The 25652-nt window shown below is 43.7% G+C and overlaps 1 protein-coding gene across 2 annotated transcripts in view; it reads left to right on the top strand.

Moving 5' to 3' along the window:
- The window catches only part of ubr1 (ubiquitin protein ligase E3 component n-recognin 1), a 212272-nt gene that overhangs the window by 83120 nt on the left and 103500 nt on the right, over window positions 1-25652 (top strand). For both annotated transcript variants that reach the window (XM_068039752.1, XM_068039751.1), the window contains exons 12-16: window positions 944-1098; window positions 8072-8171; window positions 13795-13923; window positions 22777-22969; window positions 24919-24980. In XM_068039752.1, the coding sequence (XP_067895853.1) occupies window positions 944-1098; window positions 8072-8171; window positions 13795-13923; window positions 22777-22969; window positions 24919-24980 (639 nt within the window). The remainder of the gene's footprint in view (window positions 1-943; window positions 1099-8071; window positions 8172-13794; window positions 13924-22776; window positions 22970-24918; window positions 24981-25652) is intronic.

Here is a 25652-nt window from a genome sequence, read left to right as displayed (position 1 = left end):
TGAGAGGGGCAGAGAGAGAGAGAGCGGGGGCAGAGAGTGCGAGAGAGAGAGGGAAGGGGGGCACAGAGAGAGAGGGGGGATCACAGAGAGAGGGACGGGCTTTCGAGAGAGGGAGAGTGAGTGATCTGGATCACTCCTGACAGAATGATGACTTTCCAGAATATTCCGCATTACTACAAGTATGCAGGCAAATATTGACTACATGTGCAAGCAAAGAATACCAGGTATCTCAGTAAATCAGTGTCCAACATAGTGACCAGAAAGTAAGTCAATAAATTAGTCTTCTCGTTTAAACTTCTTTACAAAAATACAACGTTGTTGTTTTCATTATTAGTAAGATAAATTTTAATGGCTTTATCTGACAGAAATAGTCTCACCGGCCCCCCCCCTGATATAAGCAAAAATTATAATGTGCCCCCCCGCCTCCAAAAAATGTTTGAACAGCCCTGGGATAGATGCTGAGAGGCTGTTTCCCCAGACTGGAGAGCCTAGAGCTAAGGGGCACAATTTCAGGATAAGGGTTGGCCCATTAGGACTGAGGTGAGGAGAGATTTCATTACCGGAGGGGTGGGCGGGGAGGGAGGCTGTGTTGGGATTCTTTGGAATTCTCTACCCAAAGGTGCTGCAGAGGCTTAATTGTTGAGTATGTTCAAGGCTGAGAACGATAGATTTTTGGACTGTAAGGGAATAAGGAATACGGGGTTGGCTGGTGAAGTGGATTTGAAATCAAAGATCAGCCATGATCTTATTGATTGTCAGAGCAGCCTAGACAGGTCATTTGGCCTACTTCTTTGATCTCTTGTGCTCTTAATCCTTAGGTTTCTCCAACTATGTACAAATTATCCAAGGTGAAAAATGTAACAACGCAAAGGTTCTGATTTAATTTCTCTCTTCCATCTCCACTTCTTGAATGAATATTACAGTAAATTTTTAATTTTGTTAGGCTCGTCATCTGATTGAAGAACATGATGCTCTAAAAATCATTATCGAAACGATAATCGAGCTGTTGTCTGAACACATGGAAAACGGCAAGCTTCATTTTCAGAGTTACTCCCAGGATAAATTGTTCAGGAAACAAATGGTCTTGTATGACCTTAAGTAAGTGTGTCTTCAGACCCCAGATTGGTCACCTTTCTTTCGTGACGGGTTGGGTGCCAGCGTAATACTTTTAAATTATTGTTTATTTCTTGGCATGTTGAAAGCCTGATTGTAAAAAAAAAACCAAGGTTTACCAGTGATAGCTTAATATTTAGGACCATTGTATATACATAACAAAAGTGGCATAGCAAAGTGGCAGCTTCTCATTTCTAACCTGTACTTTGTAGAGAACAAGTTTTTCTTGTTAATTCCTTGCTGCACAGGAGCCTTTGTTAAAGACATGCTATAGACAGACCTGAGCGATCCCACAACTAACGGATCAGATCAAATTTCTGCATCCTGCCACATCCAGTCAAGAATGGTGGTCAACAATTAAACAACTAACGGGAGGAGGAGGCTCCACAAACATCTCCATCCTCAATGTTAAGGGAGCCCAGCAAGTCAGTGCTGAAGACAAGGTTGAAGCATTTGCAACCATCTTCAGCCAGCAATGCCGAGTGGATGATCCATCTCGGCCTCCTTCTGAGGTCCTCAGCTTCACAGATACCAGTCTTCAGGCAATTCAATTCGCCCCATGTGATATCAAGAAAGGGTTGAAAGCACTGGGCCCTGACAACATCCTAGCTGTAGTACTGAAGACTTTTGCTGCAGAACTAGCTTTGCCCCAGCCAAGCTGTTCCAGTACAGTTACAACACTGGCATCTACCTGGCAATGTGGAAAATTCCAGGTAGTTCCTGTCTACACAAAGCTGGATAAATCCAAACAAGACCGTTACGGCCCCATTAGTTTACTAATCATCAGCAAAGTGATGGAAGGTGTCGTTGACAGTAATATTAAGCGATGCTTACTCAGAAGTAATCTGCGGCGCAGTGGTTAGCACCGCAGCCTCACAGCTCCAGTGACCCGGGTTCAGTTCTGGGTACTGCCTGTGCGGAGTTTGCAAGTTCTCCCTGTGACCGCGTGGGTTTCTGCAGGGTGCTCCAGTTTCCTCCCACAGCCAAAGACGTGCAGGTTGATGGGTAAATTGGTCATTGTAAATTGCCCCTAGTGTAGGTAGGTGGTAGGGGGATGTGGTCGGGAATATGGGTCTCCAGGATTAGCATAAATGGGTGGTTGTTGGTCGGCACAGACTCAGTGGGCCGAAGGGCCTGTTTCAGTGCTGTATCTCTATCTCTCTCTCTCTCTCTACTATTCTGTTCAGTTGTGCAAATATAATCCTTTTATTCACCTAAGTGCTGTATTTTAACTTATCTGCCTGGGCACTTAGTACAATGTTCTGGAAGTGCATTGGTAGTTGTGCTTGACTCCCCAGCTATTTCTGATCATGCAGCTCCTCTCAGAAGTTGTGGTGCCATGAAGCAGTCACTGTATTGTGCTGCTCCGTCTAACTGAGTTGTGTTTTACTTCTGTTTAATTTGCTGCATTTTGTGAAGGATCTGGATTTAATGAAGTTGAGAAATCATAATGCTTCAATAAAACATAAGATATCTGTTTAAACAAATCAATTAATGCTGTCTGGATCAAAAGCAAGAAAGTGCAGATGCTGGAAATCTTAAATAGAAAAAGAAAATGCTGGAAACACTCAACAAGTCAATCATTGTTTATGGAGGGAGAACGGAGTTAACATAACATGAAATAGGAGCAGGAGTAGGCCATTCAGCCCTTCGAATCTCCTCCTCCATTCAATAAAATCATGGTTCATCTCCCTCAATTCCACATTCCCACACCATCACCCTCTCATTTGATTCCTTTATTATCCAAACATCTGACAATATCTGTCTTGAATATACTCAATGACTGAGCATCCATAGCTGCCTGGGGTAGAGCATTCCAAAGATCCACCACTCACTAAGTGAAGAAATTTCTCCTCATCTCAGTCCTAAATAGCCGACCTCTTACTCTGGACTGTGACCCCTAGTTGCAGTCTCCCTAGCCGGAGGAAATAGTCTCTTGGCATCTACCCCATCAAGCCCCTTAAAATTTTTTATCTGTTTCAAAGAGATCATCTCATTCTTCTGAACTCTGGGCAATATAGGCCTAGTCTATTCATTATGCCCTTATAGGACAAACTTCCTCATTCCAAGAATCAGTCTAGTAAACATTGGTTGCACTCCCTCTATGGCAAGTAAGGAGACCAAAACATAGTACCCCAGGTATGGTCTCACCAAGAACCTATACAATTGCAATAAGACTTTTTTACTCTTGTATTGCAATCCCTTTGTAATAAAGGTTAACATACCACTTGCTTTCCTAATTGTGTACCTGTAAGTTAACGTTTTGTGTACAAGGGCACCCACGACCTAGTTTCCCAACTTTTAAAAGGTATTTTGCTTTTCTATTTTTCCTCCTGAAATTGATATTCTTGCCCACTCACCCAACCTGTCTGTATTCCTTTGCAGCAGCTTTGCTTCCTCCTCACTGCTTACTTTCCCACTTAACTTTGCATCATTGGCAAACTTGGATACGTTGCACTCAGACCGCTGATCTAAGCCATTAATATAGCTTGTAAATAGCTGAGGCCCAAGCATTGATCCTTACAGCACCCCACTAGTTAAAGCCTGTCAACCGAAAATGACTTCTTTGTTCCTGCTCTTTTCTCTCTGTTAACGAATCCTCAATCCATGCCAATATATTAGTCCCAATCCCATGAGCCCTAATTTTGTGTAGTAATAATCTCTTGTGTGGCACCTTTGAATGCCTTTTGAAAATCCAAATACACTACATCCACTGGTTCCCCTTGCTTACAGCCTCAAAAAACTCTAATAGATTTGTCAGACATGATTTCCTTTTGGGAAGTATCAACATGGATTTGGTAATCATATTATGATTTTCTAAGTGCCCTGTTACCATATCCCAATGATTCAGTTCAATCCCCTGACTGTTCTGATGACAGCTCATTGACCTGAAACCTTGGGGTAATTTTAACATCCAGAAACAGGTGGGTTTGGGTCGAGTGGGAAGTAACAATGTTTAAACATTTCAAAAAGGATTCAACATGCCTTGAACTTGCCTACTTCTGGTTTTAATGGAGGTGGATGATGGGTGGGCAACCAAATCATTCTCAGGATGTGGGTCGGTCACTGAAACCTTTTTTAAGGGAGCTGTGTGCCTTCATTTTAAGAAGGTTTGTATTTTTTTTCCCGCTGCTGTTTCCCCGAACTCAGAAAACCCGGCAGATAAAGGGAGATGCAAAGAGCTGGATTCTTAAGCGAAGTGGCTTTACAGCACTGATTGTGGGCCAGGAGCAGCAGGAGTGTATCCCCAGATCCAACAAACGTACCTATAAATTCCAACTGCCCCCCCCCCCCCCCCCCCCCCCCAAGAATCTCACTTGCACCTGGGTTGCAGCCTTTTCTGGAGCATTCCTTGCCTAACATGTGGCCAAGATTTGGGGATTTTCCAGCCAAAACTCCCTGTGCTCCAAAATCCCAGTACCCAGTAACTGTCGGGGCCATTAACTCCATTTCTGTCTCCACAGATGCTGCCTGACCCACTTGAGTATTTCCGGCATTTTGTGCTTTTTATTTTGCTATCTGGAGTTCACTTTGAACCTAGACACACATTTACATTGGTGAAAGTCAAGTGCAAGCATGTCAGCTTGTGGACATCATGCTTAGTCCGATTACATCACACATTTTATTTATTTATTTAGAGATACAGCACTGAAGAAGGCCCTTTGGCCCACCGAATCTGTGCCGACCAACAACCAACCATTTTATACTAACCCTGTAGTAATCCCATATTCCCGACCACCTACCTATACTAGGGGCAATTTATAATGGCCAATTTACCTATCAACCTGCAAGTCTTTTGGCTGTGGGAGGAAACTGGAGCACCCGGCGAAAACCCACGCGGTCACAGGGAGAACTTGCAAACTCTACAGACAGTACCCAGAATTGAACCCGGGTCCCTGGAGCTGTGAGGCTGCGGTGTTAACCACTGCGCCACTGCGCCACTGTGCCGCCCTAAAAACAAAAATTGCCTGTAGGTTTTTTAATTGATCCGCAAATTCACCTCTCATTTTCACATCTTGCTCCTCCTTATCCAGAAGTTACCAAGTTGAGCATGGAATCATTCTTTTCTGAATTTCCAGCAATCAGTCATTTCAACCTGTTAAACCAGGGCCTGTCTGACCTCCCAGATGGTTGTTAAGGGTCTATTTAAAGATAAAAGCACTATATTGAAGAGAAGGTGTTCTTCTAGCGTTTTGGCCAATATTTATCCGTTAAACAATATAACAGAAAAAAATCATTCTTTTTTATTATTATTTGTGATACATTGATGTTTGCAAAAGGACTGCTTTCACCTTCATGGCAAAAATGACTGCACTCCAAAGTAGTTAATTGTATGTGAAATTGCTTTGAGATATGGGATAGGGCACTATATACCAGAAAGTTCTTCCTTTGACCAACCTTGAACTCTGAGGAAGTGACTTAATGTTAACCATCTCTGTGAAGTGCTTTGGGATATTAGATTGGAAGTGTGCAAGCTCCATGAGGGGGATGGAGCCTTCCAGTGACACATAACTCCTAAAGGCAGTGCAAAGGAGAGCAGTGAGTCAGATTCCTCATGTCAGGTGGAAATTTGAGAAATTATTTGATAAGCCGGGACTTTTCAGGCTTTTAAAAAAAGACCTTTTGGAGGGCACCTTTTAGAATAAAATGATAATGTGATAGAGAAAGTAAAACCAGAAAAATATTTTCACCTGTGTCAGGGCAGTAAGAATAAAGGACACGGGTTCAGGATTATGAACCTGATACAGATGTCAGGAAGTATTACCTTAATTATAGGTTGATCACCAACTGAATTGTGTTGCCAGTCATGGTAGTTGAGGTCAAGATACTGGACTGTATTAAGAAAAGGTTGGATGAGGGACGAGTAGTTCTTCTGTATCAGCCCATGGCTCAGTGGTAGCACTCTCACCTCTGAGTCAGAAGGCCTACTCGAGAGACTTGAGCACAAGATCCAGGAAGGCACTTTATGCAGTACTGAAGGAGTGCTGCGTTGTCAGAGGTTCTGGCTTTCAGATGAAACAGCAAACCGAGACTTGTTTGCCCTCTCACGTGACTGTAAAAGATCAAACGCAACCATTTCAAAGTTCTCCCGGATGTCCTCGCCAATGTTTATCCATCAGCAAACATCATGAACAGATTAGTAATAAAAGCAAAATACTGCAGATGCTGGAAATCTGAAATAAAAACAAGAAATACTGGAAATACTCAGCAGGTCTGGCAGCATCTGTGGAGAGAGAAGCAGAATTAACGTTTCAGGTCAGTGACTCTTCTTCAGAACTGCCACTTCTGAAGAAGGGTCAGTGACCTGAAGCGTTAACTCTGCTTCTCTCTCCACAGATGCTGCCAGACCTGCTAAGTATTTCCAGCTTTTCATTTTTTTTATTTCATAAACGGATTACCTGGTCATAACAATGCTGTTTGTGGGAGCTTGCCGTGTGCAAATTGGTTGCCGCATTTCCTAAATTAAAACAGTGACTACACTTCAAAAAGTGCTTAATAGGTTGTGAAGCATTTTGTGATGTATTGAGATCATGAAAGGTGATATAGAAAGACAAGGCTATCTTTTCCTTTTTCTGTGAAAAGGATCAATGTCCAAATCTATTTAAGACTCTACTGGTGTGTCTATCCAATACCTCACCCGAGTGTGCAAGAAGTCAAGCTCAACCATGTCTCTTTCCAGCTTTCCCACATCTACTTCCCATGTTGTTGCTAGCTTTATTTCTTCTCCCTAACTCAAACACATGCCAGAATTAGCATGTCTCCTCTTTATTGCTCAGCTGGGATTATCTAAGTCCCAGTTACAGCGCAGCAGGTACAGCATTTGGAAACAGGCCCCATCTGCTCTCATTTAGAAACCAGGGGATTCGTTAGAGGCATAAGAAATAGATGTTCAGTGGGTAATTATGAAATTATTGTCATTAAAATTAGGGAGGGGTTTGATAGGGTAGATGCAGAGAAGATGTTTCCACTTGTGGGGAGTCAAAAACTAGGGCCTGTAAGGGAGAGCCACTCTTAAATCCAGTAAGGACTTCAGGTGTGACTCCTTTGAAGCAAGGACCTTTGTAGTCCTTGTGGTCAGTCATACTATACAGTGTGTTTACCGACTGAGTCACCAATGGAATCTTGGAGCTATTTTTTTATGCTCATCAAATTAAGAAAGTCAGTTCTGAGGAGTGAAATATGTTTTCATTTTGGACCTCCAGTTTGGTATTGGGAAGTGCTCAGTGATAAAGACTAAGGCCCCAACCAGTTCACATTCTACCACCCTACCATTTAGAGTAAATCTCTTTTTGATTTGCCCACCATGTGTCTTATTGCTAACATTAAAACTGAACCAATGTGAACTCATTCCATTCCTGCAGGTATCATCATGATCTTCAGAATGAGATTACCTATTTGTAGTGGATTATGGGCAGTTTTAGCTAGGTTCAAGTCCATTAGGGATTAGGCTTAGACACATCCAGTTTCTCAAGGTGAAAGGCCAATTTCCCAGTCGGTGCCCATTATGATTTATATAAAAATGATTCTGAAGGTCAGTGTAGCTTCAAAATGAGTTCAAAACAGTTCGGTTGGTGGTCCCCAGTTACTTTGCAGTGACTTACACCGCAGCATGGCAGAATGTGGCTTCGCACGAGTAACTTCCCCAGTTCGAGGGATTAATCATTGACCTGGTTAGCTCGGACTTGCTGCTATCTAAATAAGTTGAAGCAAATAGCATAGATGTATTTAAGAAGAAGCTAAATCTGCAAATGAGGGAGAAATGATGAAAGGTTATGCTGATAGGGTGAAATGGAGAGGGGTGGAGCATAAACACTGACATGGACAAGTTGGGCTGAATGGCCTGTTTCTGTGCTATACATTCTTAAATGTTTTTAAAAATGTACTGCATTGTTCCCTCATTTAGTGTAATTTCTCCTCGGTATATGTAATTTTTCTAATTTTCCTTCCCTCTTTGCAGGTATGTTTTGATCTGCAAACCACCTCTGTGGACAGACAGGCAGAGAGAACATTTCCTTGAAGGTTTTAAAACTTTTCTGAGGCTCTTAAAATCTATGCAAGTAAGTAAAAGTAAAAAATCAGTTGCACTTTTAGTGTTGCAGATTTTACAAAGTTATTAATGGTGCTGAGAGGAAGTGCTTTTCAATGTAAACAATTCCCTCTAAATAGTTTAGTGAGGTCAGGGGATAAATGTTGAATATTTCTCATTCCTGTTGCAAGGAATTGCCTTTCTGTGCCAACAGTCTGTTAAAAGTTGCAAGAACTTGGTTAGCTGGAAAATGCAGTTGATTATTTTGGGGCGGGTTTGGGGGATTTAAATTTCTCATTCTTATTTCCAAATCTCTCCACAGCCTTACCCCTCCTCACCTCCTCCAGCCCTAAAACCCCCCAAGATCTCTGCCATTCTCCAATTCTGGTCCCTTTGACTCCATTGTCAACCATGCCTTCAGCTGTCTAGGCCCTAAGCTCTAGAATTTCCTCACTAAAATCCTCTACACCTCTCTCCTCCTTTAAGATGTTCCTTAAAACCTGTCCTAATATCATGCAGTGTCAAAGTTTGTTTGATAACCCTCCTGTGAAGTGCCTTAGGATATTTAACTATGTTAAAGGTGCTTTATAAATGCAAGTTATCGTTTTTGGAGGGTGGGAGAGAGAGATATGGGGCTGGTTGTAGAAGTACTGATGATGGGTGGTGTTCCCAGTTGTGGATACAATCTTGAAGCATTCAGCAGTATAAAAACTCATAACTGAACTAGGCCTGGAAATATTTACAGATAAATGCCTACATATTAACTGTTAACATTTTGTTTCAGTGCAAAGGATATTTCTGTAACTGAAACTGATGTAACAGAACAAAATACTTCTGTTGGAGCACCATCACAATTCTTCCAGTGTGATGTATTGGCAATGGTCTATGTTTAGTTTTCCTACAGAATGTTTTGTTTTCTTACCGATCAATCAAGAATATTTTGACTTATGCTGGGTTACATTTCCTGGAGTGTTGGGAGTCCTTTGGTACATCACTCGAGAGTGTGCTATCGTGAGCCTTCATACTGTGTCTTGGCTAAGCTGTCATGAAGATGGAGGGTAGGGTTGAGGCCATTAGGTGCTTACCTGGTGTCCACAGATACACTTTTTGGAAATCATTTTCAGAAAGACTGCATTATTCAGGTTCTTAGTGGTTGTAAAGCACCTTTTCCTTCTTGCACCCTGGTATAAAAGCGGGATTTGCCCAATAACTGAAATTGGGGTTTTTTTTTAGTATATGAGATCAGCCAACAAAATACTGCTGAGTGAGTAGGCATCTCTGCAATTCGAATCCAGGATCTCCTGATGCACTTTTTGGGATTGGCCAGTTGAGTGACTTTATCAAGAGCGGCTTGGTAGCACCACTATTGGCCGAGTCCTACATACGAATATACGAACATATGAATGTATGAAGAAGAAGGCCACTTAGTCCCTCGAGCCTGCTCCACCATTCAACAAGATCATGGCTGATCTTATTGTCACCTCAACTCCACATTCCAGTCTACAGGACATAGCTGGCAGGTGGTGAGCGAAAAACCTACTTGACCTCGTCCTCACCAGTCTACATTCAGAAGTGCATCTGTCAATGATAGTATTGGTAGGAGTGTCCACCGCACAGTCCTTGTGCAGACAAAGTCCCGTCTTCACATTGAGTACAGACACCATCGTGTTGTTTGGCACTTCCACTGTACTAAATGGGATAGATTTCGAACAGATCTAGCAACTCTAAACTGGGCGTCATGAGGCACTGTGGGCCGTCGGCAGCAGCAGAACTGTATTCAAACACAATCTGTAACCTCATACCCCCTCCCCCCCATTCTACCATTACCATCAAGCTGGGGACCAACCCTGATTCAATGAAGAGTGCAGGAGAGCATGCCAGGAGCAGCACCAGATATATGTAAAAATGAGATGTCAGCCTTGTGAAGCTACAACACAGGACTACTTGCATGCTAAACAGTGGAAGCAGCATTCGATAGACAGAGCTAAGCAATCCCACAGCCAACAGATCAGATCTAAGTTCTGCAGTCCTGCCATATCCAGTCGTGAATGGTGGTGGACCATTAAACAACAAACAGGAGGAGGAGGCTCCGCAAATATCCCTATCCTCAACAATGGGGGAGCCTAGCACATCAGTGTAAAAGACAAGGCTGAAGCATTTGCATCTATCTTCAGCCAGACGTGCCGAGAGGATGATCTATCTCGGCCTCTGCCTGAGGTCCCTAGCATCACAGATGCCAGTCCTCAGCCAATTTGATTCACTCCAAGTGATATCAAAAAACAGTTGAAAGCACTGGATACTGCAAAGGCTATGGGCCCTGACAACATTCCTGCTATAGTACAGAAGACTTGTGCTCCAGAACTATGTTCGTGTGTTCGTTTTGAACTTGCGGCGCCCCTAGGCAAGCTATTCCAGTACAGCTACAACACTGGCATTTACTGGCAATGTGAAAAATTTCCCAGATATGTCCTGTACACAAAAAGCAGGACAAATCCAACCTGGCCAATTACCACCCTATCAGTCTACTCCTGATCATCAGCAAAGTGATGGAACGGGTCGTTGACAGTGCAGTCCAGTGGCACTTGCTCAGCAATAACCTGTTCACTGACACTCAGTTTGGGTTCCGCCAGGGCCAATCAGCTCCTGACCTCATTTCAACCTTTGTCCAAACATGGACAAATGAGCTGAACTCCAGAGGTGAGGTGAGAGTGATTGTCATTGACAGGAAGGCAGCATTTGACCAAGTATGGCATCAAGGACCCTAGCAAAACTGGAGTCAGTGGGAATCGGGGGAAAACTCTCTGCTGGTTGGAGTCATACCTAGCGCAAAGGAAGATGGTTGTGGTTGTTGGAGGTCAATCATCTCAGTCCCAGGACAGCACTGCCAGAGTTCCTCAGGGTAGTGTCTCAGGCCCAACCATCTTCAGCTGCTTCATCAATGACCTTCCCTCCTTCATAAGGTCAGAAATGGGGATGTTCGCTGATTGCACAATGTTCAGCACCATTTGCGACTCTTCGGGTACTGAAGCAGCCCCGTGTCCATATGCAGCACGATCTGAACAATATCCAGGTTTGGACTTATAAGTGGCAAGTACCATTCGTGCCACACACGTGCCAAGCAATGACCATTTCAAACAAGGGAGAATCCAACCATCTCCCTTTGATGTTCAATGGCATTGCCATTGCTGAATCCCCCACTACCAACATCCTGGGGGGATCACCATTGACCAGAAACTGAACTGAACCAGCCACACAAATGCTGTGGCTACAAGAGCAGGTCAGAGGCTAGGAATTCTGCAGTGAGTAACTCACCTCCTGTCTCCCCAATGCCTGCCCACCAGCTACAAGGCACAAGTCAGGAGTGTGATGAATTACTTTTCACTTGCCTGGATGGGTGCAGCTCCAACAACACTGAAGAAGCTCGACACCATCCAGGACAAAGCAGCCCACTTAATTGGCACTCCATCCAGCACCTTCAACATTCACTCTCTCCACCACTGACGCACAGTGGCAGCAGTGTGTACCATCTACAAGATGCAACTCACCAAGACTCCTTCCACCACACTTTCCAGACCCGCAATCTCTATTGTCTAGAAGGACAAGGGCACCAGATGCATGGTGCCACACACCATCCTGACTTATGATTTTTGATTGTCAGTAAAACACTCTGCTTCGTGATTCTATTGATTTAGTGTGAAGTGGATTGTAATCCTAGCCCCTTTTTGCGACCATCCCGGATCAGGCATACTCTTCAGGTTAAGAAAAACAGATCTCTCAGATACTTGAATGGGTCTGAAGAACTGATCTAACTCTCCCCAAAGGAAAGGAACCAGCCGAGGATTTTACCATCTTCCAGATAGCCTTTTTAACAAGTTTTAATCAGATTATAACAACCTTGATATTCTAGGGTCCAGGCATCTCTCCTCGATAATGTACCTCCCCACTGAAGAGTGTACAGAGATGCGTTCTCAAGTTTAAGATACAGAAGACTATATGAGACAATATATTTTCTAAATTATATAAAAGTTTATTAAAGAACCAAACATGCAATTCACATTTGACGGGTAAAACAATCGCAACGTTAATAGTTCCAGGAAAAGAACGAAAATATAACCTTATTCCCACTAGAGAATCCAAGTTTTAAGTCTAAATATTGTTACAGTAAAATATTTAAGATGTCCATCAATATTTAAAGCAGCATTTACCTTAAATTCCCGAGTAGAAAGCCGCAGAGTTGAGCAAGATACCTCTATCCTAATTAAGGGGCTAACTATTGTCGCCACACCACGGCAGCTGTACCTTTACCATGAGAAAAGCTGGAATGAATCCAATGATTCTATAGATCCACTGTGTGGTTCCAATATTTTATACTGTTTCTAAGCTGCAAAGCTAGTTTTTTTTTTTAACGTATGGGGGTGTTACCTCTCTTGCAAGTACATTCATCCCCTCCTATTTTCCAAATAAGAACACAAGAAATCGAAGCTAGAGTAGACCAGATGGCCCGTCAAGCCTATTCCGCCATTCAATACGATCTAGGCTGATCTTAGGCTTCAACTCCACTTTCCCGCCCGCTCGCCATATCCCTTAAATCCCTGAGAGACCAAAAATCTGTCTGTCCCAGTCTTAAATATATTCAACGATGGAGCATCCACAACTCTCTGGAGTAGAGAATTCCAACGATTCACAACCCTTTGAGTGAAGTAATTTCTCCTCTTCTCAGTCCTAAAATGATCAGCCCCTTATCCTGAGACTGTACCCCCATGTTTTAGATTCCCCTACCACCGGAAACAATCTCTTTGTGTCTACTCTATCCAGCCCTTTCAGAATCTTGTATGTTTGAATGTGATTGCCTGTCATTCTTCTAAACTTCAGAGAATATAGGCCCAATTTACTTAGCCTCTTATCATAAGACAACCTCCTCATCCCAGGGACCAATTTATTAAACCTTCATTGTACTGCCTCCAGTACATGTATATTCTTTCTTAAATGTGGAGAGCAAAACTGCACAGAGTACAGATGTGGTCTTTATACAAGGCTGTTTAACTGTTGATTTCTAGTTGAAATCTGCATCATTTAATTTCTAAGAAAAGCCTGAGCCAGCAGGAAGTTGTGAGCACACGTGTTGGTCAACCTCCTTAGGGTTAGCAGGATGCTGAAATTGCAAATGGTGATAACTTCCTAGCTACACAATACTGTTTTAATATTATAACTCCGTTTCCTGGATTCAGCTGGCAGGTATTTAGGTGCATCCGTGGAAAATAATGTCATCCATTGTTAGCTTGTGGTAAGTGGCAATGATTATTTATGACTTGTATTATCAGTGCTTTGCTGAAGTGAATATGTTCATGTTTTTCAGGAGTGAGTTCCTGTTTTTCAGTAACTGCCTTTATGTTAGGGGTTAAAGTTAACATGCCACAGGATGTTGGTGTCCTTGAACACGCCCTGGCATGTTTGAGTCCCTTCTACCCTTCCAGGCAGATGAAGCTCTGCTTTTTAATTTTTTTATTCCCTAATTCATAAGAAAATAACTCTCTTAACCTTATAACCCCTTATTATGGCAGGATTCCTTCACAAATGCAGGTTGCATTTTATTGAAGGGATTTGATCTTTTTTGGAAGAAGCTTTAAACAGTTCATTTTATGCATTACTTGCAGAACATGGAGCCAGTGAACCGACAGATTGGGCAGCACCTTGAGATAGAGCCCGAATGGGAGCCAGCATTCACTATCGAAATGCTTCTAAAATGTATTCTGTCCATGATTCAGGAATGGTGTGCATCTGATGTAAGTACTGAGAATTTATACTTTTAGTAAATCTGCTCTGCATAATGACTTCAAAAGGAACTTGGATGGCCACTTGAAGGAAATAAACTTGCAGGGCCAAGGGGATCGAGTGGGGGAGTGGGACTGACTGGATAGTTCTGTGGAGAGGCAGCATGGACTCGATGGGCTGAATGGCCTCCTCTGTGCTGTGAATTACTGTATGACAAATTACCATGTAATCCCATAGCACAGCAACTGAAAGAGAAAAAGTCCTGTTCATACACCCACTGGACAGGTTCAATGCTTCTACATCAACTCTGTGTTGCTCGTTGTGCAATATAGTTGGACTCGATTGGTCAGAGGACGTAAAATCTAGGCTCAAAGTTCTGTCTGTTACAGTAAAGCTTGATCAATTAATAGCAGTGCTGTGAACCCTGAGATCAGATTAAACAGAGGATGATAGACAACTGGCAGTAATTGCAAAGCACTAATCTAATCAAGGAAGTTCAGAGCCTATAAACTGTAAAATGCAACTCAAATCATAGTTGATGATCCTGAATGGGGGCCTGACTAGAATTTCTCTTGCTGCCATGCTCTTTGAATTGACCTGGTAAGCTGTGCTGTTCAAGAAGGCTGTGTATATCAAGTCAATAAGGTATAAATGGACAGTACCATAACAGTCGGCTTTAACTATGGTGGTACTCTATTATGCCCTGCGCTGTTCTGTTGCAAAGTTGACATTGGTGTCTGCACATAGTTGCAGCTTTTTCTGCTCAACATTTTGGAGGTGTGTAATGTCTGCATCTATATGCAATTAACTGCTACTTCTCAACTGGCAGCTGTCCAGAAAAGGACCTCCTGGTGATTTTGAGATTACGCTGCAAGAGATTAGTAGGACTATTTGACATCATCAAGGAGATATTTCTTTATGCTATCAATTGTGCTTTTATTCTAGCACCATGTGCTTATCATAAGATATATGTGGTCATTATTGTACATTTTCTTTCTTACCCCTCCCCTCCACAATTGTTGAAGGGAGCTTAGGTTTTGAATCCCTTGAAAGAAAAGAAAGACTTGCATTTCGAAAGCGCCTTTCACAAGCTCAGGATGGCTCAAAGTGCTTTACAGCCAATGAAGTACTTTTGATGTGTTATCAGTGTTGTAGGAAACATTACGCTTGTGCTCAGTGTCAGTTGGTTCATTGAGATCTTTCTAGACAGGAACTTCTGATTCAGACCAATGATCAGATCTGACAATGACCAACAGAACTTTGCAACTGACAGCATGGTTTTCGACAGGGCCAAGCCTTTCACCTGCTTATCTGACATCAGCAGAGGCCTCCACTTTGAAGGAACGGAAGATGTTTGTCTAATTGTGCTGAGATAGTCAGATCTGGCCTATGTAGGCTGCTGAGTCCCAATAATTCGGGCCTACCTACAAATACTGCTAGATCAAGGATGCTGCAAGTTCACTAAGTGCAAGTTGTTTATGCTTATTACCTGTACCTGGTATGAATTTTGCTCGGGCAGCAATTTATGGTATTCAGGTCCATGAAAGGCAATTGGAAAACAAGACCTCATTCCTGAATAATTCCCAGTTGGTATTTAATTCTGGATCAGAGTTTTGTGTCTGTATGATGTGGACCGTAAGTTTGAGAACTAGAATGTTTTTACTCAAAGTAGCTAACGTAAAAGGGAATGCAAAAGTCTTTTGTGAGCACATAAATGGTAAAAGAGTAGTCAAAGGAAGGGTGAGGCATATTAAGGACCAAAAAGCAGGCATCCTGGTTGAGGCAGAGGGCATGGCTGCAGTACTAAATGAGTAGTTTGCATCTGTCTTCACGGGAAAAGAGGATGCTGCTAATGTAGCTGTGAAGGAGGAGGAAGCAGTAGTGATATTGGATAAGATAAAAATAGATAGTATGGAGGTACTTAAAAGGTTGGCAGTTGGCAGTCCTCAAAGTAGGATAGTCAATCGGACTGAGTGGGATGCATCCTAGGTTAGAGGGAAGTAAGGGTGGAAATTGTGGAGGCACTGGCCTCAATCTTGCAATCTTCTTGGGAGATGGGGATGGTGCCAGAGCACTGAAGGATTGCAAATGTTATATCTCTTTTCATAAAAGGGGAGAGGATAAACCTGGCAATCTCGAGTCAGTGAGTAATGTTGGAGTTGTGAAACTTTGAGACAGTAATCTGGTACAAGATTAAACGATATTTGGAAAAATTATGGGTGAATAAATGAAAGTTAGCACAGATTTGTTAAAGGTAAATATTGTTTGATTAACTTGATCGAGTTCTTTGATGAAGTAGCAGACGGTTGTTGAGGGTAGTGGGGTTGATGTGAATATGAAATTTTAAAAAGCGTTTGTCAAAGCACCGTACAATAGACTTGTGAGCAAAATTAAAGCCCATGGGATTAAAAGGACAATGGCAGCACAGTTTCAAAATTGGCTAAGAGGCAGAAAGCAGAGTTGTGGTGAACTGTTGTTTTTCAGACTGGAGGGAGAACTATTCAGTGCTGTTCCCCAGTGGCTGGTATGAGGACCACTGGTCTTTTTGATATATATTAATGACTTCGGTATTCAGAACATAATACCAAAGTTTGCAGATGACAAGAAACTCAGAAATATAGTTAACAGTGAGGAGGATAGTAACAGACTGCAGGAGAACCTATATTGGTGAAATGGGCAGACACATGGCAGATGAAATTCAAGGCAGGGAAGTGTGGAGTGATGCATTTTGGTAGGAAGAATGAAAAGCGGTAACTCAATGATATTTTATTGGTGGGGGGGGGGTGCACGAACAGAGACCTGGGAGTGTATGTACACAAATTCTTGAAGGTGACAGGGCATGTTGAGAAGGCTGTTAAAACAGCATATGGGATCTTGGGCTTTATAAACAGAGACACAGGGCTGAATTTTAAGAGAATGATGTGGACGGATATGGAGGTGTTGGAGGGGGACATACAATCAGGATGGGCCGCATTGGGCAGGAAGTCTGATGTGACGTCCCATCCCGATTTTTGTCCATGGAGGCAAACGTGGAGGGCAGAGGTCCGATGGCAACGAGGTGGGCAGGTAATTAAGCTAGTTAAACGGCCAGTTGAAAGCGATTTTCTGTGTCGGATGCAATTTTATAAATGGTGCACTGGTCTCACAGGGCTTCAGAGTCTCGCCGCCTTGAAGGAAGTGACATCGAGGTGGCAGAACATGCCTGCCTGGAAGGGGAGGCTATCAGAAGGGTAAACATTGAGGGGAGGGAGGGCCAGGGACTTGCAGTGGCACCGCAATGGACTGTGGTACCACAGGAGGGACCTCAGCAGCCTCCAGGTGCACAGAAAGGTGCAGAGGAGAGAGAGAGGCAGGTGGCTGGTGCAGAAGGAGGTACTCTCCAGAAAGAGCGTACAGGCCGAAGCTCAACTAGCTGCAGATGTTCGAGAGGCAGTGCCAAAGAAGACTGCAGCTCTCCAGGGAGGTCGTCACAGACCTGTGTGCAATGATGCATAATGAGCTGTGCCCCGGGGGACTGGGTGGCAATCCAATGCCAGTGGCCCTGAAGGTCACCGTGGTGCTGAACTTCTACACCACCAGATCATTTTGGAGATCCACAGGGGACATTAATGGAATCTCGCAGTCTGCGGCACATTGGCCCATCAAGGAAGTCACCAATGCCCTGTTCAGGAGGGCCGGAGATTATGTACACTTCCACACAGATCCCAACTCGGAAGCAGAGAGGGCCATTGGTTTTGAGACCACTGCTGGATTCCCCCAGGTGCAGGGGGTCATCGACTGCACACATGTGACCATCAAGGTTCCGGAACACCAGCCAGCAGCCTTCAACAGGAAGGGCTTTCACTGCCTCAAAGTACGACTGGTGTACAACCACTGTAAACGGATCCTGCAGGTCTGTGCATGCTTCCCGGTAAGTTGCCATGATGTCTACATTTTGAGGCAGTCCCAGGTTCCTGAACATTTCCACCTCCCTCCAGCATTCAGTGATGGATTCTTGGAGACAAAGGCTACCTACTGAGGATTAGGCTACCTGACGTCTGTGTGGAACCCACGCATGGGTTCAGAGGAGAGATGCAACGCCTGTCACAGGACAACACAAGCTACTGTTGAGCAGGCCATTAGAAGGTTGAAGATGAGATTCAGGTGCCTAGATTGGTCTGGGGGAGCTCTTCAGTAGGCCCTGACAAGGGGCTCCCATAACATTGTGGTTTGCTGTGCGCTGCACAAATGTGCCCTGCAGAGGGAGGAGCTATTGAGCAATGAGGAAAGTGAGGAGTGGACTGCCTATTCAGACGATGAGGATGTGGAATGGGAAGCTGGTTAAGCAATGCCAGATGAATAACCCCATGGACAACATGACTTTGGACGTGAGAGACCTGCAAGGGAGGCTCACGATGCCCTTATGTATTTGTGTTTCATTTGATCCTTTATGGCCGTTGTACCTTTTCTATTAAAGCCGTTCCTTTATGCAGCCATCTTTCACCCTTCCTTAACGATGCGTTGTCTTTTTGAACATTTGTGCTGAACTGATCTGGTGAGGCTCTAGAGTTGAACCCTTGCAGCATCAGCGATCACCTCCAGCTTCTTATTGAAGGCTGGGATGCAGTGAAGGATCAAGCCCTTGATGGAGGAAAAAGGGAGGGAGTCCGTGCCTAGTGCAAAGATTTATTTACAGTCATAATGGAGGCCAACAGTGTAATGATAGACAAACACTCACCCTTGAAAACCCAGTGATTCTAAGTGCGCTTCTTAATTCGCTTCCGTGAACTCCTACGCGATGCTGTCCCTGCACTGTCAGCTGAGGTGGAGGCCGCCTACTGACCTTGATGCCCCATGGCTACGGATGACCTTGATGGCCTTGCTCGGGATGCCTTGGGCCTCGAGAGGTCCAACATGCTGTGGACCTCTTGCAAAGAAGCAGTACCGCCCTCTATCGGCTGGGATGTTGATTTAACTGGTGACACTGGCAGAGGAGAAGAGGAGCTGCTGTCCACACTAGGATCACCTTGAGAGGAGCCTCCAGCTGGGGAGGCATGCACCACTCCTCTCTATCAAGGCAGACGTTCTGCCTCCCTGCTGACTGAGAGACCAGAGGATCTGGTAGTGACTCGAGGTCCCCTGTCCCCCTCTCACCTTGTCACTGCTGCTTTGAGCCCATGGTCAGGATGAGGGTATGGAGGTCTACACAAAAATTCAGCAAACACTGACTGCTCTGCTAGACATTGCTGTCCATCAGATCCACCGACCTCACAATGGAGGATGCCACTCATGCACCAGGCAGAGACAATGTCGAGGTCAGGGCTTGGATTGACTCCTCCATCGACTGCGCTTTGGCACTCATTGCCACTAGCATCTCTGCCAGATGTTGTTGTACTTCTTGCTGCGCTCCAGCATTTCCCTTGTTGCTGCTGAAACCAGAGGCACATCAATGAGCCTGGGGCTAAATATGGACCTGGCCTCCCAAAATCAAAAAATAAATAAATCCTCCGATTGTCAGAGGCATGGGCTGTAACTGCCTCCATCAGCTGCTCGGGGGCACGTGTGCTGTGCTCACCAGATTCTGTGCCCAGATCTAAACACGTGCGCAAACCCAGAAATGTATCTGCACTGGTGAAGGAGTATGAGGTGCCGATGGAGCCTCTGAGGCTACTCCTTCCACAGAGGTGGCAGAATCCACAGCATTTTCCACTGGTGTCCAATTTGGCGCAGCTTGACCTGCGTGACAGAACAAAGGATCAGGGGCCTGCCATCCCTCCATTGCAGACACCCCTACAATGCAGTCCCCTGTGCGCAGCAGATGCCTGATGAGCAGCATGGCTCCATCATTGCAGATACAGCGTTGTGCCCCATATAGCCGATACTTACTATCTTGGGAGGGTGTCTGCAGTGCTCCTTTCATCCTGCAGTTTGGCAAGCTCCATGGCTGCCGCCTCTATTGGTGTCAGGTCGAGCAACAATGGCAGCCTTCCTCTGGTCTTTGCCCGCTCCCTATGATTATGTGCTCTCTGCTCTTGCGGGCAGAGGGAAGGGAGATGTTGGACCCCTAGTGACATCAATCCCAACACATAGGCTGCTGGCTGTGTAATTGTCACTGATGGGGCACACAGATACCTCCTGCATGTATTCCCTTCCTTGGGATCATGCGAGATTCAAATATGACCGGGGGCCTGTTTTCAGAGCCACCATGACAGGCTACTGACAGACATGTTGTATCCCCTCTCCCTTTGCCCATGTCTGGGGGAGGGGGGAGATCACTCTCGTCCCAATGCAACATCCTACTTAAACAGATGCAAGGCTCAAGAGGATGAAGGGATTAAATGATATTCACTTTCACAGCCAGGTGAGGTCATTGAGCTACTTGCGGCACTGTGTCCATGTGCATGGGGTTATGCGACAGCTACTGATCTCGGCGATCTGGAGCGAGGCCTGCTTGGTTTGGCTTGCCAGTCTCCTCCCATCCCTTGGGAATTAGATGTCCCTCTCTCCCTGACAGTCTGTAGTAGCTCCTGGAGGGAGGCATCAGGAAAGCGTGGGGCCGCATGGGGTCTCCTGTCATAATCCCCTCATCATCTGATGTCACCTCCTCTTCCAGGCCTTCCCAATGCAGGGCTGGCAGCTGTCTAAAAATGGTGCCAGACCTTGTCTAGGCGTCACCAGACACCATGCTCCCCACCTCCAGGCCTGACTCAGACCACACCATTGGGCGGAGTTCACGACTCATTAGCCCTAATTAGCCGGCCATCGCTGAATTGCATGCAGCTAGCTGTTCCATCCCCCAAAGTGCATTCCGCCTGGTGGTGGGATCGCCGTTCAAAACAAAATTTGGCCCATAGAGTACAAAAACAAGGAGGTTATGAAAAACCTTTATAAAATATTGGTTAGGCCTCAGCTGGGTACCACACTTTGAGAAAGATGTCAGTGCCTTGGAGAGGGTGCAAAGGAGTTTGCTAGAATGGTGCCAGGAATGAGGTACATCAGTTATGTGGAGAGAAGCTAGAGATATTCTCCTTAGAGAATGTTATGAGGAGATTTGGTAGAGGTGCTCAAACTTTTGAGGGGTTTTGATAGAGTAGGTAGGGAGAAACAGTTCCCAGTGGCAGGTGGGTTAATAATCAGGGGACACAGATTTCACCAGTCTGACGTGAGGAAACACTTTTTTTCACACAGCGAGTTGTTGTGATCTGGAATGCACTGCCTGAAAGGGCGGTGGTGGAAGCAGATTCAATAGTAACTTTCAAAAGAGAATTGCATGAATACTTGAAGGGAAAGAAAGTTATAGGGCTATGAGGACAGAGCGTAATTAATTACATAGCTAATTAGATAGATAATTAGCTCTACCAAAGAGCCAGTCTAGGCATGATGATCCAAATGGCCTCCTCTATGTTCTATCATTCAATGAGAGCTAGTAATTTCTAGGCCCTTATTTTGGCTCAGTGGTAGCACTTTGGCACATTGCTAGACTACTTAGTTGTTTTAGATAAAGATACAAGCTTCACTTTTCCTAGAAATCCACAGTGCTCAGATTTTACCTGAAACTTCTAATTATCTCATGTCTCCAGCATGACAAAGCTCCCCGGCCCTTTTCTCCCTCGGCTCCCCCGAATAGCATTGATTTCAAGGTCCTCAAATCCTTTCGTTAAATCTCTCCATAGTCTAGACCCACCTTATCACCAGTCGTATGTCCCAGGCTATGCTCACTTTGCTACTTAACTTTCTTCCAGAAGCCTTTTTACATACAACCCGCCTCCTCAACAGTCCATTTGGGCCTCCAATGAACGTTTCTGCTCCTCCTCTACCTCGGAATGCTATAAAAATATGATATATATGTATATAATATTATTATATATATCACTTAAAAGAATGTCAAAATATAGCTCTGAAACGGAACCAAACAATATCCAGTCAAGAAAATATTGATGCTTTATTCTAATATTTTAATATCTGGTCCATGTATGGCAAGCAAAGGTGATACTGCTGTTTTAGTATTATCTCAAAGTGTCAGCTGTGGCTCAGTGGCAGCACTTTTGACACTGAGTCAGAAGATTGTGTGTTCATGTTCCACTCAAGATACATGAGCACAAAATCTAAGCTGGCTCTCCAGTGCTGTACTGAAGGAGGACTGCACAGTCTTTCGGATGAAATGTTAAATTGAGGCCCCACCTGTCCTCTCAGGTGGATGTAAAAGAGCCAATGGCACTAATTTGAAGAAGAGTAGGGGAATTTACCCCAGTGTCCTGGCCAATATTTATCCCTCAACCAATATCACTAAAACAGATTATTTGATCGCTGATTGTGGGAGCTTGCTGTGCACAAATTGGTTGTTGTGTTTCACACATTACAGTAGTACTTTGGCTGTTTTAGGGCATCCTGAGGTTATGAAAGGTACTATATAAATGAGGCTTTCCTCTAGTAAGGAGCCCCCACTTGAACTGATGAATGTGTTTATGGCTATACTCTAGTGGGGACAAAGCTGCTGTCCAGTGACTTCCTTTGACTCTGCCAATTTCAAGAATTAGTCCTGCAGTAATTGGTTTATTTTATTCACCTGAAAGGCAATTGCATTTATTTCCAGTTAATTGATTTTTAAGAAGAGTGTTTAATGTTTCACTCAAAGGGTTATGAATCTTTGGAATTCACTACCCCAGAGGGCTTTGGGAGCTCAGTTGTCGAATATGTTCAAGACTGAGATCGATAGATTTTTTGGGGACCAAGAGAATCAAGGGATTATGGAGATAGGGTGGGAAAGTGGAGTCAATATATAAGTTCAGCCATGAGCTTACTGAATGGCGGAGCAGGCTTGAGGGGCCGTCTGGCCAACTCCTGCTCCTATTTCTTATGTTCTTATTTCTCATGTATACATGTAGGAACAAGTTCTCCTTCGAGCCTACAAGGAATGCCATCGTGTTTTGTCCCAGTGTTCTAACGAGTGCAATCAACGCAATGCAAGGAAGCAGCTCAACACTCTGACCATGTGCGGTCACTCCATCAGCTTGAAACGCTATTTGGTATCTCGAGAGCCTGTCAGTATTCACCTTCCCCTTTCCAGGCTCCTTGCAGGTTAGTTTAAGGAAATTGCTTCACTAGCATCATAATAGTAATGGCTTAAGCATGACGAGTTTGAAGTATCCTGGACAACATGGTGATGTGGTAGTGGAGTGAGGGAAACCATCCAATTCCCAGAGTTATGTGGACTAAAGCACGGTGTACCGCTTCAGAGCACAAACCTTTAACCTGGGCTTTGATCAGTCATGGGAAGCTGGAATGAAATTCTCTGCTCAGTTGGTTAATACTCTCTCGTAACATGAGTTATTGCTGACTCAGCTGGTTATGTCAGTCAGTTCTACAGGACAACCTATACAGTTTCATAAATAAGTTTAATGATTACAGTACACCTAATTTAAAAACAGTAACATAGCAATAAGTACAAAAGATGTATATTATCCCATTTGTTTGGTGAGTAGGCATCCATATGGTGAAATTGTCTGTGCCTTTGTTCCTGTTCCACCCTTAAGGCAGTTCTTTATATATCCCTGACTCTAGGTGGTATTGACACAGCCACAACATCATCCATCCTCAAACAATCAGTGACACTGTAGCCCATTTAACCCATATATGGATATGCTTCCATTTTGTTTCTCCCCAACTGTCTTCCGTTTCCAACAAGCATAACTTAAAACAAACCCAGTCGTGCATTTTAGGATTACAGTTATAGCACTAATACAGTAGTCTATCAAGTGCCAAAATGCAAGTGTGCACTGTATGGGGCTCTTTTTGACATTGGGATATTTTTCCCTGATGGGTAGCTACACATTAACTGCAGGACAGGAAGAGACTCCTACATGATAATTAGCAACACATACTGACCTGCCAAAGCAGGATGCCCTATCTTTGAAAATTTCCAGCTAATGATGGTTTCCAACAATATCTTGCCCTACCCAGTTCTTCCTTTAATGTTAAGTATGCTATCAATATACACATCAGCATTTCCTGGCTTAGGACCCCGGTTTGTTTTTGTTATTCCATCCTTTCCTCAAAGGCATTTAGGCCAATTATACACTGCCATTATATCTTGGCTGAAACTAGTTTACTCAGCTGAGACCAGAAGCTAGACTTGAAACCTTCCAATCTGCATGGCTCATACTATCTTTACCAATTAGACTTTGGAAGGAACTTTTGTTTTGAAAATGCACCCAAGAATGAACTCATGGCATTCTAAAACAATTCATGACTTTTGAGTACAGAACTACAGATCAGTAGTGAAAAGGCTGCTTTTTAACTGGTCTAGGACCAGTGAGTGCCTTTGTATATGTGTTATTATTATAATAAAGTTCATTGATTCTGGATAAGGATAGTAAACAAATATAAATAATGCATTTAGAAAAAATCTCAACAGCCCATGGAGTACAGGGGAGTAATCACAAGGCAGTAACATAATCCAAGGGTTCTGATGATGCCAGATCAAGATTGGATTACTGCCTTGTAAACGCTCCAGGATAGTTGCTATTTTTGTAATGTGTACTTATAGTTTTGAGGAGAGGCTTAATAGTTTTGGCCCAGTTTTTATTTTTTCAACAGTTGTCAATATGTTCTGTGTTAAATCATGGCAACCGTCACCCTCTTGTGTTCAGTGCTTATTAGTGCCTGGAAATCTACAACACTGGCAATATCGTCACTGGGATTTTAGTTAAGTATAATGGTGAGCACGTGGCGTGCATTAAGTCCCTTACACTGTGGGAAAATACCAGATTCTAGACTTTTCCCTTCTAAACCTGTTTGAAAAGAATATTTTTTAGCCTTAAAGCTCCTGTTTTTACAGGCTTGTAGCTGCTGGAAGTAACACCATATAATGGGTATTATTGAGACAGTTCTTTGGTCAAACTAAAATCTACTTCGAGTTGACCTGGCCAGTTTCTCTAGGATACTAAGGTGAACTCTTAAAATTTTGCTGGCATGTGTTGTTGATAACAATTAGTCTGCAGATTCTTACACACTACTTGGTGTTTTAGGTTTACATGTGCATCTGAACAAGAGTGGAGCAATTGACAAGTTAGAAGAATTTGTGCCTTCAGTGAGTAAACAGCAGTACAATGTTTCCTCATCTCTATTTAAAATTCTTCTCTTCAAAGTCTGCACATCCTCCATACTTTATTTTACGATGTTATTTATGCTGGACATCAAGAGATTTGCTGCTAAGTTATTGAAAATGCTGCCTGACATTTTAATGTTTCACAACTTGTTGGTGCTGGCAGCTTTAGTTTTCAAATGCATTATTTTAAATAAGTTTATTCCAAAGGCGTAGCCCATAATCGGAAAAGTTTCAAATGATTTAATACAGCAGTGAAATTTCCAGCTTGCTCATGTTGTATGTCTGTGCTCTATGATTCCATGATACATACTACATGCTTACAGAAGTCTTGCCTGAAGTCTAAAGGCGCACAGTTTTTGTTCCCGCGTTCCTTTTTAACTTCATTCTCTATAGAAACTGAACTTGCACAAACAAACCAGTGCACCATGCTCCCAAAGTTTCTAGAGCTGAATAAAAGATTACATCTGCTACGTTTTGAAAGTTTATCTTTACATTTTCCAAATCCTTGTTTTGAGTAAGGAAGTTACAGTCATAGAGTTATACAGCACAGAAACAGGCCCTTTGGCCCATTATGTCAGTGCCGGCCATCCAGCACCCAACTATTCTAATCCCATATTTCTGCACTTGGTCCGTAGCCTTGTATGCTATGGCGGT

This window comes from Heterodontus francisci, chromosome 9 (assembly GCF_036365525.1).
Source record: "Heterodontus francisci isolate sHetFra1 chromosome 9, sHetFra1.hap1, whole genome shotgun sequence".
Classification (NCBI taxonomy): Eukaryota; Metazoa; Chordata; class Chondrichthyes; order Heterodontiformes; family Heterodontidae; genus Heterodontus; species Heterodontus francisci.
Note: the sequence above shows the minus strand (reverse complement) of the source record. Positions and strands in the feature narration are given on the sequence as shown.